The 21,059-nt window shown below is 40.9% G+C and overlaps 1 protein-coding gene across 1 annotated transcript; it reads right to left on the reverse strand.

The window, feature by feature from the left end:
• Positions 1 to 3,503: 3,503 nt before the first annotated feature.
• Positions 3,504 to 20,812, reverse strand: LOC116039651 (excitatory amino acid transporter 3-like). Its single transcript, XM_031284595.2, has 13 exons — positions 20,668 to 20,812; positions 18,712 to 18,852; positions 9,841 to 9,933; positions 8,440 to 8,551; positions 7,569 to 7,611; positions 7,421 to 7,483; positions 7,134 to 7,315; positions 6,728 to 6,835; positions 5,979 to 6,101; positions 5,471 to 5,665; positions 5,168 to 5,302; positions 4,146 to 4,241; positions 3,504 to 3,937 (listed from the first exon to the last, which is right to left on the reverse strand). The coding sequence occupies exons 1-13, from the start codon at positions 20,801 to 20,803 to the stop codon at positions 3,769 to 3,771; spliced, it is 1,596 nt and encodes a 531-aa protein (XP_031140455.1). The 5' UTR covers positions 20,804 to 20,812; the 3' UTR covers positions 3,504 to 3,768.
• Between the last annotated feature and the right edge of the window lie 247 nt (positions 20,813 to 21,059).

Consider the following 21,059-nt stretch of genomic DNA (forward strand, 5'->3'; position numbering starts at 1 on the left):
TTTTTGTTAGTATTAATTAAAAGGTCAAGGGTTAACTTGTGGTAACTATATGTCATTAACTGCAATAACATGAAATTCTTTACTGAGAAAAAGGACCTCAGATTGTGGGTTATTAAAAGGTGTGTATATGAGGGTTCAAAATTAGCACCATCTACTAGCCAAATGCCGGTAGAATATGCAAGTGGCTGGTAGATTTGCTTCACTCACCAGCCCCCCCAAAAAAAACAAAAAAAACAATGGTAATCTATAGAGTGGCTGGTAAAATTTGTACATTCACTAGCCATTTGGCTGGTGGACGAAAAAGTTAATTTTGAACCCTTGATGTATGATGGTGTTAAAGAATGAATGTTAGAAACGGTGGGGGATAAAAGATCATGCCTGTTAAATGTGTGTAAACACTCTCTTTGTCTCTCACGGCACGTATGTTTCTCTGCTCGGCCTCTTCTCACTTTCTAAAGCATGTCTAGAATCCCATTACTAACTTTCCTTCACCTGGTTATTCCTTCAGGTGGCTCGGTTTCCATTTCTTCAACGGTTCCACTGATGACGAAACAAGTAACCAAACTACTCTTGTAGTTCCCCTTTGTCTTTTATTCTCTCCATCAACTCTTTGTCACTTGTACACTCCTGTTTTGCTTTCCAACACTTCGTGTATATTTTAGAAAACAGAGTGGACCTTGATTGAGGCCATAGGCATTAAGAAGTGCACTCAGATTTATTTATTTTTGTTTAATTTCTGTTTCAGTTCAGTGTTGCACATACCAGAAACCTTCCATGGTCTGTTGTCTCCTGCCCCTCTGACTTTAGCTCTTACAGTGTGTATACACTTTTCATCAAGATCTCATTAATAAATGAGGGCTATAACTTGTCTTGACTTGTTCAACACATTTATCTGTCTCCTTCTCTGACATCTTTCATATCTTCTCTTTATCTTTGATGTGAGGAATTGTGTACAAAAGTACATTAATTAATGAGAATATGGCGCTTTTACATTTTTTTGGAAAACAATAAACTGGAATTATGAGAGAAAACAAACTCTCATTGTGTCACATTCATTTCTTTTTTTCCACGTGTCTTTGCTAGTTTTGATAGTGTGATGAATGAAGTTAAATCACTATTAATTCCATGACTTCATATGTTTTGACCAAGAGGTGAAAAAAAAGAAGAGCAGATGGCTAAGAACAGAGCCCTGGGGCACACCATATTTCACAGGAATATTCCAGGATTTGCATTATTGATTTTTCAGAATTTTGCCTTTATTATAGGCAGGAACATCGTGGTTATGGGGTATGCACCTTGACCATTAGGCTACCATGGCAACCCTAGCTGAAACTGTTTTCACTGGTTAAATAATTGTACTGGAAGATGAGTTCACATGTGCCTCTGCATCCTCTATTGATTGTCTTTAATCTTATTGTCCTATCTGTTCCTGTCTTAAAAACTTTCTCATCAATGGACATGTCTCTCGGTCCATGCAGAAGTCCTGTCTCCCAGGGTTACTTTATTTTTCACAGCATACCTGCCCTTTGACAAGCCATAATGCTCTAAAGGATCACTCTTCCTCCATTAAAAAAAAAAAGTAACATGTTGCCATTTCCATTGGAAGCTCTTTGCTGGAACGGAGTAATTCTCTGTCTATCTATTTGTGTGGACACAGTGTCGCTCTAACCGTCACTTTGTCTTCTTTGCATCACAAATTAGTCCACTTACCAGATTTTAGATCTGGCTAGCTGGACTTTCTCTCCTTGAAATTGCTGTCATCGCTGGACATGTTGGTATCAGACCAGTCACTCTATTTTCACAACCTCTGTGCTCATCATACATAATTTTTCCACTGATGTGAAGCTGTGACAGGCTTGTCCCAGATCTAGTGATTGATAAAAGCAATTTTAGCGGCCCTGTCCTGACTACATCAGTCCTTTTTTTGCAGCTTAGCCCATTAAACAGACAATATAACTGCCGTTTGTAGCTTAATATTATCAGAGAAAAATCTAATAACTGATAAGATAACTGAAGCAAATGTTTGGACAGTTGTAACATTTTAAAAACACTGCTTTTTTTTTTTTTGCTTTTTTTTTAAATATATATAAAGGTGTGTGGATAGCTGCAGTGTTTTTTTTCCATCAGTGTAATTCGCCCTTCTGGCCACTAGATGGCAGGATGTTCCCGCTCAACACCACACTGCTGGCAGCTTCGCAGTGACACGTCAGAAACTACATCCATGATAATATGGCGTGTTCATGCCTCCGGGGAATAACCAAGGGGGTAAGCGTCTGTCAACAACCCGTAGAACCTATGGCGCTATTTTGATGCTAACAAGCACTCACCCGCCGTTAGCATTCCATTGACTGCCATTCATTTTGACGTCACTTTGACAGCGAATAACTTTACATCTGAAGCGTTTAAAGACTTTATTTGTCCATTGTTTATTTCTAAAGAAACACGACAATGTATTAATGGCTCCATTACCTTGTATCTCACGTTATGGCTCCGTAGCAGACGTTTTTGTAAAAATAGGCTAAAGATTGTGTCATAACCACAAGACTTACTGTCGCATAGTAGAGGAATTACCGTATAGTACAGGAGAAGCTCGCAGGCAGTTTGGACTTATATTAGCTGTTTAAGTTTAATTACTAATGTTAACTAGCATTTTAGTTAGCAATAATTAGCCTGTGTCTATGTTATCTCCTTACATATACCTACGCTCTCCGTCTCTGCAAGATTGGGAATGATTGAGATTTCTCTTGGCACAGCTACCAGAAGACTTCCAACTTTCAGACAGGTTGCTCACGTCACATTTCCGTCGTCTCTCTCAGTTGGAGGCTGCGCAGTAACGCTCAGCCATCACCGGAAAAGTGCTTCTAACATCCTTCACTGGTCTCCGTCCAGAGCAACGGGATCTGTTGGTCCATTCTTATATACAGTCTATGGGTAAGACGTTAGAGCGCAAATAACTGAGGTTACAGGGTTTCTCTAGATAACAACGCAGAGAAAAAACTAATTCCTCATGTAGTAGGCCTAAATATTACAGAGTAATAGAAATAACGTTTTAAATTCACATTTAGATTTTTGACAAATATTCATGCTCAATATAGTCCTACAATATCTGTTAGTTCATTGCTGTCTTATTTTCTGCTTTTTTTATCTGCTGTTTTTATTTTATGGGACAGTGTTATCGTGGCCAATATTTGGCAATTTGCAGATTATCTGTATCAGTGTTTTATTTGACTGAACCAGTAAAGTTAATTAACTATAAAGTGTGCTACTTTGGCTCCGCTACAGCTCTGTGAGCAGTCTGCAACGCCTGCAAACAGACTGATAGCATGTTAAAACTTCAGGAAGCTATTTTAGTTTTTATGTATTCTTTTTTTTTTATTGTTTCAGTGTTTAAGTTTCAGTTTTACTAAATAATTGCTTAAAGCATTTAAAAAAACATTTGTTTTGGAGTTTTTACTGTTCCAAAATGTTAATTTTTCATTTTTACTGTAAATGCATACTGTATCAGTTCCAAATATCGGTTATTGGTTTCATTAACTACTAATAATCGGTATCGGCCCAGAAAAAACAGTATCGGTCGACCCATAATTAATTGACCAATAAATACTGAAATAAATCCAAGTTAGTTCAATTTCATCAATTCAATAACTACACTGTACAAAGTGAAAGTGTCATTTATTTTAAGTGCATTTTTATGTTAGTCTTGTCGGAAAATCAGAAATTCATCAGAAAAAATGAGAGTGTTTGTCCCTGTTGTACTCTGAGTTGACACTACACATTCTGGTCATCGCTGTCTTGGTCTGACAGATATTCTGGTGGGGTGCGCAGAATCTGGAGACCAATGTCCTCGCTCTGGGACGCATCGCTGTGGAAAATGTCCTCATCAGAGGCCTGGCTGCTGATATTGACCTGAATATTTTCAAGATTCGCAGCATCCCTCCTAGCCAAACAAAAACACAACACGGCCATCAATGGTGTGAGAAGATCAGCATAATAGATTTGATTTAGGGAGCAGATTTCTGATCCTCCACTCTGCTACTAGCCTCATATTAATCATTTGTATCAGATTGAAAAAATTAGACATTTTTCTGCAAATGTACTGGGTTAAAAAACAACACCAAAAACACTAAGACCATGTAGACCTGTACCTTGTCATGTGTTCCAGTTCTTGTGTCGACACTCTGTAAATGAGTGCTGCGCCATAGCAGTTTCCCATGACATTGATAGCAGTGTTGCAGCGGTCTCTGAAAGGCAGAAACAACATCAGACTATGAAAGCAGAGGATATATGCTGCTTTACATGGATTCTGTTTGTTTCTTTCTCTCTTTGGACTTCTAAAATGTTGCATAGCTGACTGAACAAACAGACAAAACATATGTTAGCTTGCTAAAATATGACCCATTTAGCATGAAGAATAAAGGAGGTGATAAGAACTGGTCGACAAATCTGACACATGATCAAAATGCTGTTTAGTAATGATTTCAACTGTGAAGATTTAAAATTATTGAAATGCTGACGGTATTCCGGTATCTTCTGTCCGGTAGATGCTGGGCACCGGTGCCATAATAGCACCGGATTTTAACATGCGCCGTTAACGTGAACAGAAAATAGCGTTGCATGTATCTTTTCACGGCAAACGTGCGTGTGTGGAAAGCGGTCGTACAACAACTGAAATGTTGTGTTGCACACAAACGTAGTGTTTAAACAACCAAATAAAATATTGACTTCTTTTGAAATTACGTTTTCCAGTTTTGTAAATTTTGATTTACTTTTATATACTAAAAAAAACACAAATGTTGAAAGGTGGTTGCCGAAGAGGCCAAGAGAGGTCACAAAACTGTTCCCATTTTGGACATTCCGGCCGAAATGAGGGACATCTGGTGGAATTTCCAGCGGCACCGGAACTATCCCAGAACGGAAAACGTCGTCGATATAGACTAACTTACAGTCCATTTACAGTTACATTTGTCTCAGGTTTTAATGGAGCAACCCCATTTGGTAAACCACTAGTTTAAAACTAGATAATAGATGTAAGGAAGGACTTTGCACACAAATGTTGTAATGGATCTAGGAATAGCATGGCGCAAACCAATACAGGAGCAGAAAAGGCAGCTGTAGTAATCAATTCTTTACATTTTGTATCCATTTCTTAACTGCTGATTAAACTTACAGGAGCCATTCTACAACCACCAGAGTGGAGGCTTCCTTTGCAGGTAAACCAGCTGCCGCCAACACAAAAAGAGTGGTCACTGCTCCTGTAGCTGGGAGCCCTGCTGCTCCTATGCTGGCCACTGCTGCCGTCACACTGCAGATCAAACACAGATACTGTCCTCATTAAACTGCACCATGCATTTTTAGTAAGTCATGCAAGTCACTCCCTTTCTTAAAGGCCTCTTGTATACTTTTAACCAACATTAATAATAACACTTGCTATGAAGATGATGCTATTATTTCTTTAAGAAAAGTGGCTTACGCAACGGTAAGTAAGTGGGCGAAGTCCAGGTGAATTTTGTTGAGTTGGGCAATGAAAACTGCTGCGACCACTTCATAAATGGCAGATCCGTTCAAGTTGAGGCTGGTCCCAATGGGCAGTATGAAGCGAGTAATTCTTTGGTCGATCTTCAGTCGGTCCTCACAACATTCGAAAGTGACTGGCAGTGTGGCAGAGCTTGGAGAAACACAATGCATCCTCTGTTAGTGCACTATTATTACAAATGTAAATCTCTCAAAAATGTTACTGATTAATTAACTAATAACAGAGAGGATGAAGTCACAGCCCTCTGTGATACTACCAGTGCTGTAGTCAAGACCCCCTTGGTCAAGTCCAGGACAAGTCCAAGACCAGGACTGGTCGAGACCGAGACCAAAGAAGTTTGAGTCAAGATTTTTAAACTACAGGTACAGTCCGAGACAATAGAAAAACATTGAGTCTCGGACTTGAGTACTACAGCACTGGATACTACTGTGTTACATCATCTTACCTGGACGAGATGACCAGTGCAGTCATTAAGGCAGGAAAAACCCCCCTCATAACAGCCAAGGGGCTACGTCTCGTAAAGACGAAATAGATCAGTGGTAAAACTATTGCTCCTTGGATTACAAGCCTGAAACACAAAAAAAGTGCACAATCAGTACTGATTCATTAAATACAATTACTAACAACAGCAAGAGTTTGCAGTCACAATGCGGCTGCTAGGAAGGAGACATAAACCAAGAAAGAAAGAAATGACACAAAACAGAAAGTTGAATTCATAAGCAGCAAAGTGCACCCTCCCTTCATTACACCCAGGGGTTTCACTGTTACAGTCGTATTTGGTCATATGACCAGTAGCTCTTTGTTGCTAATTTTAGCAAACTTTAGCTAGATATTGCTTTGTAACTGACTGACTGATTTTCAGTCACTTTGCTTTTACGCTTTAAGTGAGTTAAAGTAACATACCTGTTTCATTTATTATTTATTGCAAAGACTATTACAACTTTTATTGAACAGCTGCTGATGTGGCCCCTAGTAACAATTTTGGAGTAATGCTAATGCTGTGACACAGTGTAACAGTAGCACAATTAGGGAAAACAGATAAAGTCAACATACGTAATCAGTCCTGTCAGCATCTAAGCAAACTTTGCTAACTATTAGCTAACATTAATAAAACTAGGAGCTTATGTGGGCCCAGTTTTATCGATGAACTGCTGATGTGTTATTTCAGAACTAAAACAGTACAGATGAACATACCCAATCATAACCACTAAAACGAACATTCCAAGTTTGAAGATAGTATCCCAGTCGTAAATCTCCAAAACATTGCTTGCAATCATGAACATCACTCCAACTGGCAAGTAGCTGGAAAGAAAAAAATGAAATGAAAATAAAACGTTGGGGGACAAAACTTGAGAAATGATCTGAAACTCCTTTAGAACGCAAACATTTAACAGACGAGATAGTGAAAGACTGCTATGTTTTAACAGATTTTTTTTTTTTACTATTTCTAATGGCAATACTGTGAGCAGAAAAGACCCCATATCTGACTACATTCAGTGTTTTAGAATAAACACTCACTTACTGCACGTACTGCACTATTTACTGTATTGCTAAATGTTTTCAATGTGGAGAAAGAAAATCAAATGTTGTTTGACCTTACCCCATTATCATGTCGATCGTAGTTGTTATGGCCTCGTTCATGACAGTAACGACCTCGACAAGGATTTTCCCCTTTTCTCCCATCTTGTTGAGGATCACGCCAAAAACAAAAGACCAGACAATCAGACCCATTGTGTTGAAGCCGTTAACATAGCGGCCCCTCTTTCGCACTTCGGTCACATTCTGTAACAAGACCAGAAACTCATTAAGAAAAATGGTCTTAGAGGAACTTCATGTGTCAAAGACAATCACTGCAAATGTAAATAGTGACAAGGGGAAAATATTTACCTTCATCATGCTACTACTGTAATCATAGTCTTCAGTTTCAATCTCCGTCTTCTCAGTCCTGAACTATAAAAAAAGAAATTAGTATTTACATCAGAAGTATTACATGGAAAGAGAGGAAACGAGGCATATGCCTTAATGAAAAGCATACCTGTTGGAAGCAAGCCTGAATCAGGTTGTGTGGGACCATGTTCCTATAAACAATGGATGTGTTTTAGTTTAGTTTATTTGCACAAAGATATTAAGTACGTACAATATATTTAAAATAAGAAAATAAGCAATTTCAGTGCAGGAAAGGCAAGAAGCCCAATACCCAATTCCGACCTGGTTTTACCATCCATCCTGAGTGATTGGATCACAAGTGGAGAGCCCTAGGTATGTGTGTTCCCACCTGGCAGCAGAATGGGTCTAGAAATGTGTCCTGAGGGACCACTTGTGATCGGATCTCACTTCCCTGCTCTATATGCAAATAAACACGTACATTATTTGTGTTTGCATATCGGCTGGTTGTGAGTTATTACTCTCACATAAATCAAGTGTAAAATGAAAATGTTATTATTCCTTTTATAAGTCTCTTGTGTGCAAGGTTGAAATTGCAGGCTAGTAAATGCAGTGTTTTTGGTTCATTTTCTGTATTTGGGTCAGATCGCGCTCTCAGACTAATGTGAACCAAACTGTAGTGCACTTCGAAGCGAACCAAGACCTCTGTTTTTAAGCGGACTGGAGTTCGTTTGATTGGTCTGCACCAGAGTTCGAATGAGCTTTCACACCAGCCCTAACGAACCGGACTATCTCACAAAACGCTCCAGGGTTCGGTTAAAACGGACCAAATAACACAGGTGTGAAAGGAACGTAAAAGGCTTATTCAGAGCCCTCCCCTTATACATGTGAATTATCTTGTTAGATGTTCCAGCACTTTCTGAAATTGCTCGACTCAGCTAAAGACTTTGCTGAACTGATACACAGAGAAACAGAAATTATGTTAGAATATAAGGTGCCCTTAGTTTACCTTTCTTACTTACCTTAAAAGATCCATCAGGGCATCAGCAGTGGAGAAGTCCTCCCCTTCTTGTCCCTCTTCTATTTCACTACCATAAGCAACTCCAGGCTTCATCAACAAAACCAGTGTTATCCCTACAAGACAGAATCCATGGTTGAACATAAGAAGCAAAAGCACGGTATCTGCTATAGCTCTTTCATATAACAGAGGAGGCTGGAGGTAAGAGGGTAGATCAATATAAAAAATTCCATATAAAAAAAGAGTAATTTGTTGAATAGTTCAATACCTAATAAGCATCATTTAAAAAATATTTTCTCTCTTTTTTGTAAAAAAAAACCCAAACTATTTAAATTCTGATTAAAATGCTTCCACAGCGACACCTGCAGGACAAAAGGGAAAGGGCAGAGGAGACAAAAGGTCTGGGGAGGCAGTGGAGACCTTGATGATGTTGTGTTTTGAATATTGGGACTCTGCGTTGAAGGGTGTGGGCGTGGCGGCATGGCGAATTTCAATGTTACGTCATGAAACAGGAAGTTGTTGTAACTCAAATGTACATTGTTCAATCCGCCCAGAATTTCTCATGCATGATAAGAGTTCAGTCCTGAGGACATCTACATGCCAATATTGACTCATAGTTATAGCCCCACCTGCTGTTAACAAGGTGTCAGCCTCATGTGACAAACATCATCCAATTTACGTGAAATTTGCATTGTATTGTCTAATTTTGATTTAGCAACATAATGCATGATCAGTACGTATTGTCAGTGTGGTGGCCATTTTGTGTGTTTAGCCCAACCCGTTCTCACTCAGAACTCGTAGAATACGGACGTTTGGACAGTGGCTGTCAGTGTGTTAAGCAACGAAAAAAGCGCCCTTCAGCATGTTTGTAGAACGTACCGGGGAGAGCGGGCAGCTACACGGGGTTTAGCGAGTAGTATGTAAGGGGGAAATTTGTGTAGGTAGGCTGGTCAGAGTGGAGGATGGGTCAAACACAGGACTTTCACCCAGGAGACCAGGGTTCGTGTCCCGCGTGTGTCTTTAACCGGCCCGTTATTCCCGCGAGTCACAGAAGCGTAAGCCCACCCACAACCTTTTCTAAACCCAACCGGCCCATTATTTCCTCGTGTCACGGAAATGTAAGCCTACCCACAAGCTTTTCCTTAACCTAACTGCGTCAAAAGGAAGCCAATAGTCCCGACCAAGCGTGTTTAGTCAAAGCGTGTTATGTGACGCTAAAGGAGACTTTTAGCGTCAATAACAACGACAAAGGCACCTAACCAAGCGTCCGTATTTTACGAGATGGGAGTGAGAATGTGTTGGTTTTAAATAGCACATTTACACGCCAAGTGAAAAAGGAAACTTGTTGTTCAGAAATAAAAAGGGCATCTTTCCTAATAAAACCAATGACCAATATTTCTCTTACCTATAATCGTAGCTATCAGAGTAGTGCACAAAATGTATGCTGTAGAACGTAGAGCGATTTTCCTGGAAGAGTGAACGCTCAGTCCAGAAACACCTAGGAAAAACAACAACATGAGCTACAATCTGCAGACTACAGTATGGAGGGTCAAGGTAATGTATTAGTCTTACATAAGAGTAGTTAATGGAGAGTGAGGGGAACACAGTTACATCTTAGTAATAACAAGTGACTTCAGGTGGGTTGGTTGAGACCAAGGTTATAAAAGTTTTAACTTTTTTTTTTATGATTAACAGTTTATTGGTTTTTCAGAAAATGTAAACACACACACACATCCATCAGAAAAAAGAAGCAGTACACATACAACAAAATAAAAAGAAAGGAAGACATAGCGCGACCATAGACAAAAACTAAACTATAAATACATTATAGGACATTATAAAAAAAAAAAAAAAAAAAAAAAAAGACAGTGATGCACAGATCCTTGAGTTTACAACCTTGGTTATGTACAGTATTCTATCAAAATGTATCCATCAGACATGTTTTCTAGTTAAATGCTATGTTTATGAGCCGGAACGCCATTAAATGCCCAAAGTGTATGAGCGGTACCTCCCCCATTTCAAGTTGTACTCCTCCACTTTGTCAAGCAACCTATAGGACAGTTGTTTAAGGACAGCCAGCTGACCCAGAGTGGCACGCCACAAATTCAGTGCTGGTGCAGAGGGGGCTTTCCATTCTTTGACCAGAAGTTTCCGGCCTAACATGAGGACAGTCAGGGTCCAGTTAGAGAGTGGAGGGGTTAGGTCACTTAATGCAGAGGTGTCCCCCAAAATAAACAGACTAGGGGTGAACGGGATATTCTGGTCAACAATTTTCTCTACGATTGTATGTAGGGAAGACCAAAATGCCTGAATTTATGGGCAACTCCAGAGCATGTGTACTAGGGTCCCGACACCTCCAGCATTCCGAGTTATCAACCAAACCAACCTTATGCAGCCTGGATGGTCTATTCAGTATTTTGAATTGGATAAGTCGCGTTCGCAGTTCCCTTGACATTTTTTTCCCATTTCTAAGAATTTTGCCCCATTCAGCATCTGTGAATGACACCTTTAGGTCAGTTTCCCATGTCGTTTTAAGGGACAATATATTAGAGTCTGAGGCCGTAAGGAACATAGCGTAGTAAGCCGAAGCTTCATGGCTGCGCCCAAAAATTGTTAGGACCTTCTCTATCATATCACTGCTCGGTGGGACTAATGAGGGGGAGCCGAAGACCTGCACCAGGAGGTGTCGTAACTGAAAATACTTCCATTGTTGATTACGTGGTAAGTCAAATTCCTGTCTAAGTGCCTCGAAAGATTTTAATGACCCATCATGGTACAAGTCTCCAAGCACCCTAATCCCTTTTTGTAACCAGAGCTTCCAAAGGAAGGGAGATTTATTTATACAGAGCTTGGGATTTTGCCAGATCCCGGCAGACTGGTGCAGATACGGATCAAATTTAAAGATCTTAGCTACTCTCTTCCAGACCCACTGAATGTGTGACAAAATGGGATGTGACTGATTCTGTTGGGCTAATTTAGCTGTGATGTATGCTATGTGAGAGGGGTGGACACACGGGGGGGCTCTCTCCAGGGGCAAAGACCACTGTGCCATATGCCTAATGGTGAACGCATAATGGTAAAAGAGCAAGTTGGGCACACCTAATCCTCCTCTGTCCACTGGCCTCTGCAGCTTTCGCAGGTTCATCCTGGGGCGTTTGTTATTCCATAAAAATGTATTACAAAGTTGATCAAATTGTTTGAAATAGCGCAAAGGAATTCGGACTGGGAGAGCTTGTAGCAAGTAGTTGAATTTCGGAGCACAATTCATTTTAATGATGTTTGCCTTGCCCCACATAGAGAGAAACAATGGAGACCACCGCTCTATATCAGCCCGCAGTTTGTCCAGTAGGGGGTCAAAATTTGTTTTGATCAGATCCGTCAATATGGGGGGGAATGTTAAACCGAGATATTTAATGCCTTTCTTAGGCCAGGAAAAAGTGCCCAACCGGAAGAGGGATTTGGGACAATATGGTGTGAGAGGAAGAGCCTCAGATTTTGTCCAATTGACTTTATAACCTGAAATGGATGAGAACTTGTCAATAATTTTAAATAGTGATGCAAGAGAATGTTCAGGATCTGTGACAAACAAAAGGATATCGTCTGCATACAGCATCAACTTATGACATTTGTCACCGATTTGTATGCCTGGAAATGCAGGTTCTCTATGTATAGCAACCGCTAGCGGTTCAAGTGCAACTGCAAAAAGTAGAGGAGAGAGAGGGTCTCCCTGCCTCATTCCGCTTTCCAGTTCAAATGAGAGGGAGATGATGCCGTTTGTAAGCACTGACGCTGTGGGGTGAGTGAATATGAGCCTAATCCAAGCTATGAACTTTTTGCCGAAGCCAAAACATTCCAGGGTGGAGAGCAGATAATGCCACTCCACCTAGGGATGCACGATATTGGATTTTGGCCGATATTCAATATTGGTGGTCTGCACGCCTCTGTCCGTGTCACTCGGCCGGCCAAGCAGTCATGTCAGTGCCACAACCGCGGGGATAACATCAGCTGCAGAGGCCTCTGCAGAACTTACATCTCTGGTCAGCTGCTCAAAGGGGGCGAGAAGTGTGATCATATTTTCTAGAATTCCCCACTGATTTGCCGTCAAAGTTGCAGGAAGCTCGAAATCAGCAGCATAAGCACCTAGTGCCCTCTTCTGCTCGACCAAGCTTCGCATCATATAAAATGTCGAATTCCATCTGGTAGCGACGTCTTGTTGAAGACGTTTTACCGACATTCCGAGCTCTTTCTGTACATCCTCCAGCCGACTATACGTCAGCTTGGAGTGCTTGAAATGTCCAACTATTCTCCTTCCCACGGCCACAACATCTGCCACGCTGCGCTGAGACAGGACTCCTTCATGCACCGCCAGTTGCAGCGTGTGTACCATGCACGGTAGGCTTGCCACACCAAACTCCACCATAGCTTTAGCCATATTACGGGCATTGTCACGTGGCACGACATGCACTCTCTCTTTCTATTTTCCATTTCCCAAACATATTATCAAATGCGGATGCAATTGCAGCTGCTGTGTGAGAACCGGAGCATTCTTGTGAGTGTAGGACAGCTTTTTTAAGGGTGAAGTCTTCGTCTATCCACTGGGCAGTGAGGCTCAACATGCTAACAGGACTCACGCTTGATGTCCAAATGTCCGTGGTAAAGCTAATGTGACTAGCGCTGGCGAGGAGCCTTTCAATGTGACTGGCGACAACACTCTGGAGTTCAGGTAAGGCCACATCAGAAAAGTAGCGCCGGTGTTGTGCCGAAAACAGACTGCCTGCTGAAATACGACTGCACGCCGCTAGAGGGCAATGTTGGTCATGTTGTCCTGATATCCAAACCAAGAGTAAATCAAATGTTATTTTAAAAGTTACAGTAACGTCCCATTTTTGAGCGGGGGAAATATTTGTCACAAGTTTACACGAGAAAAAGATTGGACATACAGATTACATAGCCTACATACACACATTAATAGGACATTACATTATACACATACACACATATCATGGATCAAGACACATACAAATGTATTCTCTGTTACTTATTAAGTGGTGAGTATCCAGAGGGATACTCCAAGAACGAAAAAACTAATTTTCGTCGAAAGGCCAACACTTTTGATGTGCAAGGTAAGAAGACGTGATGCGTTGTCAACCAGCACACATTTATTAATTTATAGATAGATCAGTTTACAGGGTTCATACGTTTTGAAAAAAACTGAAAAAGTGCAAATTTCAGGGCTGGAAAGTTTTTTTTTAACTCAGCATATTAATATGTGATTAATATCAAAAAATCGTTTAATAAATAATTATTTCACGTCTTAACGTTCTATTCGGGAAGTGATATTACGAGTCATTCATTTTATTGTTAAAGCTCTGAGGGTAAACTTGAACACATTTGTATTCCTATTGTATAATGTCTAATAATAATATAACAATTTGAGTTATGGGGGTGCAGTCCTTTTTTGGCAGGGGTAGCCTATATGGGACCTGCCGAAATGTGACTGCCCCCCCCAACGTCTTCCACCACGCTGAACGGCTGGTTATCAAGAGCAATAAATTCAATGATTTTGTCGTTAAGCTCTTTTACCTTTGGGTGGTCGCTGCTGTATTTTCTAGCTTTGTCAAAGGACTGAAGTAGAGGCCGCTGATGGGTTTTTGCCGGCGTTTTTTTCCTTCTTACTTTTCAAAAAGTCTTGGTGCTGCTCAGGATGACTAATCATATTTGTAGTGTTGAATGAGTGTTGTTTTACGCCTCCTCGCATCACTTGTGCTTTACAAGTACTGCAAATAGCAAGTTTGTTATCCGTTTTACAGATCTCAAAATACTTCCACGCAGCCGACATGTTGGAAGTTTAAGTTTCTGGCGCTCAAGCTGCGTTCACGGTCATCACACGCGCATAGTAAACACGCCACCCTATCGGCAAGGCTCATCGGCAGAAATATTCATATATTGCCGATGCCGATGATGGTCATTTTAAGCTTTTTTCGGCCGATACGATGTCGTGCCGATATCATCGTGCATCCCTAACTCCACCCTGTCAAACGCCTTTTCGGCGTCCAGCGAGATAGCAGCCATGGGAGAGGTGTTATCCTGAGTGGCCCACATAATATCAATAAGTCTTCTGATGTTGTCAGCTGAGGAGCGTGAACGTATAAAGCCGACCTGGTCAGGATGGATCAAGGAGGTTATTACCTTGTCCAGGCGGTTAGCTAAAATTTTGGATAGTATTTTACTGTCACAGGAGGTCAAACTAATAGGTCTGAAGTTTTTACAGTCTAAAGGGTCTTTCCCTTCCTTCAAGATAAGGGTGATAATGGCCTCGGATAATGAAGGAGGGAGTTTACCCTTCTCAAGAGCTTCATTATAGGTGTCTAGCAGTAAAGGTGCAAGTTCCTCAACATAAGCTTTATAAAACTCAGCCATAAAGCCATCTAAACCTAGTGCTTTACTTGAAGGAAGGTGTTTAATAACGTCACTTATCTCCTCAATGGTAACAGGTGATTCAAAACGCTCAAGCTGGTCCTCTGACAACACCGGCAGATCAAGAGTTGATAGAAAAGATGTAATGTCTTCTCTGTCCTCCTTCGTCTCTGAAGTATAAAGTTTTACATAAAAGTCTCTAAAAGCTGCATTAATCTCATTAGGATCAGTCAGGACAGACCCATTGTCCCTCCTAATAGCAGGAATAGTACTCACTGCTTCTTTTTGTTTAATGTGCCTGGCAGGTAGTCTACCAGCCTTGTCACCCTCCTCAAAGTATTTCTGCCTTGCCCCGAAAGAGAGAGAATTCTGCCCTCTGGGTCATAATTGAATTAAACTCATACTTTAGTCTAGTCAACCTGGTAAGATTTTCAGAGGAAATGTTTTTTTTTTAAGTTTAATTCTGCAGTTATGATCTGTTTTTCAAGCTCTTGGAGCTTAGTCCTTAGTTCCTTCTTTCTGAATGACGAGTGTTGAATTATGTGGCCTCTCAAAAAGGCTTTCAAAGCCTCCCATGCTACCCCTGCTGACGGAGCCGTTGGGAGATTGGTCTCTATATAGAGGTTAATTTGTGATCCTTAAAGGTCTCATCTAATAGAAGGCTAGAGTTTAATCTCCATCTAGTTGACCTAGCTGGCTTATTAAAGGACAAAATATGGAGAAATATTGGGCTATGGTCTGAAATAATTATATTACCAATGTCACTCGCTCCCATAGCTGACACCAGCGAATAAGACACCAAAAAAAAAATCTATTCTGGAAAACGAGCTATGTGGTGAAGAGAAGAATGTTAAATCTCTCGATGATGGGTTTTGTAGCCGCCAAATGTCTACTAGACCAGATGCTTTGGACATATCCTTGAGCACTGCGTGTGCCCTAGTAGGGCGGGCTGATGGAGAGCTATGGTCTAATATAGGGTCCATTATCTCATTAAAATCACCCTCCATTATAATTGGAGAGTCCCCCAAATCATTCAGTTTCTTCTCAAGTAGCCCAAAAAATGCCGGATCGTCTCTATTTGGAGCGTACACATTCGCTAGTATGATACTATTTCCCTGGATCTCACAAAGCATCAACAGCATTCTCCCTGCCTCATCTGCACTCTCCTTTAAGCATTTAAATTGTAGTCGCTTGTTAACTAGAGTAGCCACTCCTCTGCTCTTACTACTGCCACAGGCAGCCGCCACAACGCCCACCCAACCACCCTAAAGCTTTTGAGATTCTCGTGGTAGTGAGTGGGTCTCCTGCATAAATACCACATCGCATTTTTTAGATCTAATGAAAGTTAATACCTTCCTCTTCTTCACTATGTTATGAAGGCCTCTGACGTTCCATCTCATAAGCTTTAAACCTTTTGTACTACTAGCTGAAATAATGTAAAAATGTAAAAGTTTTGCTGTACCTTCCAAAATGACTTGTTTATGAGTAACATCACTAAATAATAAGAGACACAGTACACAGTCAATTTAAACATACGTATAACAAAAGCAACGAAAATACATCTGAAAAACCAGACGCTTACACTAATCTCAGTCTGGTCCGTGACTCTCTAACTTGAAGCCGCTATGAACCGTGCCTCACCCACCTCCTACCTGCCCGAGACGAGCGTAACCGTTAACATTATAATAACAAAGAGGAAGATTTCAAACTTTGGCAATGAATTACACATTAAGCAGAAGTCTGCATAAAGAAATTAACCGATTGTGTGAACCATGACGTCCATATGCATAAACCAGAATAATGGGCGAATATTGTAAGGACAAGGCCTGGGCTGCCTCACCTATAAAATCTCACTTTACAACGTGAAAATAAACAGCGGTATTGTCTCGCACAATATAGCGATTTTACTAACCTCCAGGTGAGTCCTCTCTTGATTGAAAGAGGGGAAAGAAATAAATAAATAAAATAAAAGGCGAGTGATAGACCCGCTGAAAGGCTCAGCCCTCTCATGAAGAGAAGAACAAAAACATCCTTGTGAATCAAGTAATTTAAGGTGTTTTAACATTACAATTAAACGCCATTGATTGAACCACCTGACATAGAAAAAATAAATAAAATAAAATAAAATCGGACAACCCGCCCTAAGCCCATATAGCCAGTAAACCTCTAGTAATATTGTCCGCTTATGCTCAGACAAAAAAGAAGAAGAAGAAAGGTCCCAGGTTCAACTTTACCCTCATACCGTACACTCCGGGGCAAATGGTAGACCAACAGAAAATGAACCCGCAAGGGGTTCAGCTCCTCACAATTTAAGGCTGTGATACTGTGGCGCTGAATACCATTAATCCAAAACGCAATAACGCCAAGTTATCCAAGGGAATGAATGTAAGCCAGGGCCTTTTTATGGTCATCAAATCGGCGGGGGCCCTGTGCTGATCTCACGGTGAGCACTGCCGGGTAGTCGAGAGAAAATCTTTTGCGTTTTTCATGGAGCATCTTCTTACACTCGTTGAACTTTATGCGCTTCTCATTAACCAACTTGGAATAGTCGGCGAAGACCATTATACGATGCTCCTTCCAGGTAACTTTACCCATCTTGCGTGCAGCCTCTGAGATGCAGTTTCGGTCCTGGAATCTGAGAAATCTGGCGATGATGGGTCTTGCTGGCGAGGGATGTTCAGGACCTGGGCTCTTGCGCGATCCTCCAATCCTGTGCGCTCTGTCGATTTCCAGTCCCCCGGGGAAGGCGAGGTTCAGGATCTCCGGTAAAATTTTGATGAGGAATGACGTGGTGGCTCCGTCCTCGCTGCCCTCTGGAAACCCGATGAACCGTAAATTATTCCTTCCATCCCGATTTTCAATGTCGTCCAGTTTTTGGCGGAGGGCTTTCACCTCTGTAACTGTGGCTGGAGGGTTAGCCTGCTGTCTCTCATTAGCATCCTCGAGGAAGCCCAGACGGCTCTCGACTTAAGAAATGTGGTTTGTAATTTCAGCTAGTTTGCTATCTGTAGCACTTGTTGTCACCCAGATAGCCTCCAGCTTCTTGTCGTGGGCGTCTGACTTTTCCAGGATTAATGCAGTGAGTTTAGCAAACTCTTTGGCTACATTACCGGGGATGGTGCTAGCGTCCGGTTCCTCGGCACCGGGTTCGTCATGAGGCTGCGGTTTCTTCAGGTTAGCTTGGCTAGCATTAGCCACTTCGTTAGCCTTCGCTCCACCAGAGCCAGTTCTCGGGGGATTAGTGGTGCTTCTGGTATTGTTTGGCATTGTTGCAATATAACGTCAACTTTTCACACGATAACTCAAATAAAGTTGGCCTCTTTGTCGGGTTTCAAAGTTAGTATCATGCGGGATGGGCGCCGCTCTTTCTCAAGGAGCCATTCTCGTCAACCACGTCACGTGACTCCTCTTAGAATGTCAAAGTTTTAACTTTTAATAAATGTTTGTTTTATTTTAGTTTTGACTTTTGGATTTCATTTTAGTTTATTTTTAGTGCGTTGTCAGAGTGTGTTCCCTAGTTTTAGTTTACTTTCAGTTTTTCAGAAAGATTTAGTCGTAGTTTTTTTTCCTCTCCAATACATTCAGAAGTGTTGCTGCTGCAGCCTTACTTGGTCTGGTATAACCAGTAGCTCATGGTGGCTAATGTTAGCTAATTTTAGGTAGATGTGGCAACAGTGGCTGGTGTTCATCAAAAGTTACAAAGACTTGCTTGAAGGTTTAACACTCTATATAGGTTTAATAAGTTTAAACTTGTCAAACCACCAGTATGTTCTCTTTGAATGCAGTGTGTACAACATGTATAACCAAACAGTTATACAGTGTAACAGTTAACAGTGTGAGCATTACTCCTGTGGCTTACCCATTATCACACTCGTAACAATGAGTGGAACCGTGTCCACCTGAAGCATCCGCATGAGCATTTCTCCTGGAAAGCCGATGTAGAGGTGGATGTTGCTGTCCACCTGGCCATAGGCCTTGAGAGTCAAGCCCAGGGCAATGCCTGTAAGACAATAACAAAGAAATCTTTGAAATTCAGCACAAGGGTTTAAAGAGCTGGGAATAATAGAGGTAAAACAAAACCCAAACCTTTATACAAAAAGGGGGTTTTCTATTCAGTCAACCATAAATCATAGGTGGAAATCCATAAAGCACATCAAATTGTTAAGCAAAGACACATTGACCAATAAAAACCTATGTCGTATTTAGGCTAAAATGCGTATCCCTATATGCTTTAAACACATTTAGACTGATTGGTCAGTTGTAAAACAGATACAATTGGCTATAAAATGAACTGGAATAAATCTGATCTTCTTTTATTGACAGGCATGTGACATCAGCCATTAATGTTACAATACCAACCCAAAGCAAAATTACATATTTGGGCATCATCATACACACATCGCTACAGCAAGTTGTCCAGGACAACTATGAAGCTATATTAACTAGTGTTCAAAGGGATCTGGCCAATTGGTCTGCGCTGCCGGCATCACCGCGGTCCAGGATCGCTGCTGTTAAAATGAACATAGTTCCTCGTGTGAATTGTGAAGTACAATGATCCCCTTTACCCCCTTTACCGATAAACTACCTAGGCTAAAATACTCTACCCTGGAACGAACCACAAACACAGGAGGCTTGGCCCTCCCCAACCTTGAAATGTATCACAGAGCCTTTCAGCTACGGGCCCTCAGAGTGTGGATGGACCCCTCATCTGCAGTTCCATGGAGAGGAATAGAGCAGAACCTCATTGGAAGTCTAAGACTGCAAGACCTTGCCTTTGCAGGGGTGTGTCCAAAAAAGTGTATGCTAGACTAGGGTTTTTGTTCTTGTTCAATTTGTGTTTAACTGTTCTGTGCACCATCTGCTATTACCGGTCACACGTTGTGTAATTTGTTTTGTATGTCTGAAGGTGCCAATAATAAAAAATAAAAAAAGATCACAAAAACAGATACAATTTTAAACATATAATGGAGTGCATTTCTGTCTGACTGTCACAGCTGGATTCTAAGCAGATATTTACTGTAGGTGCTACTCTAACACTCGTTTTATGAATCTGATACATCTCTATTGATTCAATAAAAGAAACATTTGATGTATCCAAGACAACCATGGACAAAGGAACCGAAACAGTAACTAACAACATTTTGATGAAATACATTCTGTATCCGTGCCATGCTACTTTTCAAACCAAATTCATAATCACTTGTAAGTAAATAAATAATTCTAACCTGTCTATCAATCCTCCCACTCACCTTAGGAAGGACACTAGTGAGAGCTGCAGACCAACAAACATTACTAATAATGCCACCTTTTATAACTATATATATATATATATATATATATATATATATACACACACACACACACACACACACACAGTCAGGCAGAATGCATTTACTAGAACGTCAGTAAAACAAGTGGCAAAAGAGATCAGCAGTTGACTCCCCAGCTCTGAAAAGATTCAGGATGAAGCTTAACTGTCCTGTCTGCATCATGTGTCTCATGTCTGTAGATACACACAATCAATGATCATTCGTCATAGAAATTAATGTTACAATAATAAACCATTTACAGTGGGTTATTATTGTGGCCACTCTAAAATAAAACTGTAATGATTTAAATTGTCCACTAGATGAAGCTGTTTAACCTGCTGAGACCAGAGTAGCCTGTAGCCTATAACGTTAACAGGCTGCCTATGTCCCAACATTTGAGAGCCTCTCTGTATCTCCCAGGAATTTATTTTCTTAATACTTTGCAGGCACCATTTTTGACAACAGTTGCTATCAAACTCAAGTATGCCTATGTAGTTATCACTTACCCAGGATAACAGCGGCTTGATTGGAAAACAGAAACTTATTCTCCAGAATGTAAGTCCAGCATGTATTGATGAAATCCCTCCAGCTTCTGGTGCCAGAAGTGATTTCCTCCTCAGTAACGTCGTTCTCCATGGTCATGCAGCCGAGTTAGCTAAAAATAGGCAAACTCACTTCAGCTAGCTAATATTGAGGACTAAACGGTCTGCTAAACATATTATTCTAGCTCAGTACTCTGTCTGTTTTGCTCTTTTGTTTTGTTTCAAAACCGATACTGAAGATAGAACTCTGACAAATGTCATGACAATCACAAACTACAAAAGAAAACAGGTCAGACTCCCTGATTCTATACTCTAACCATGATACCTAGCTACCTACCTACCTACTTACCTACCTA

Source organism: Sander lucioperca, chromosome 4 (assembly GCF_008315115.2).
Source record: "Sander lucioperca isolate FBNREF2018 chromosome 4, SLUC_FBN_1.2, whole genome shotgun sequence".
Lineage (NCBI taxonomy): Eukaryota > Metazoa > Chordata > Actinopteri > Perciformes > Percidae > Sander > Sander lucioperca.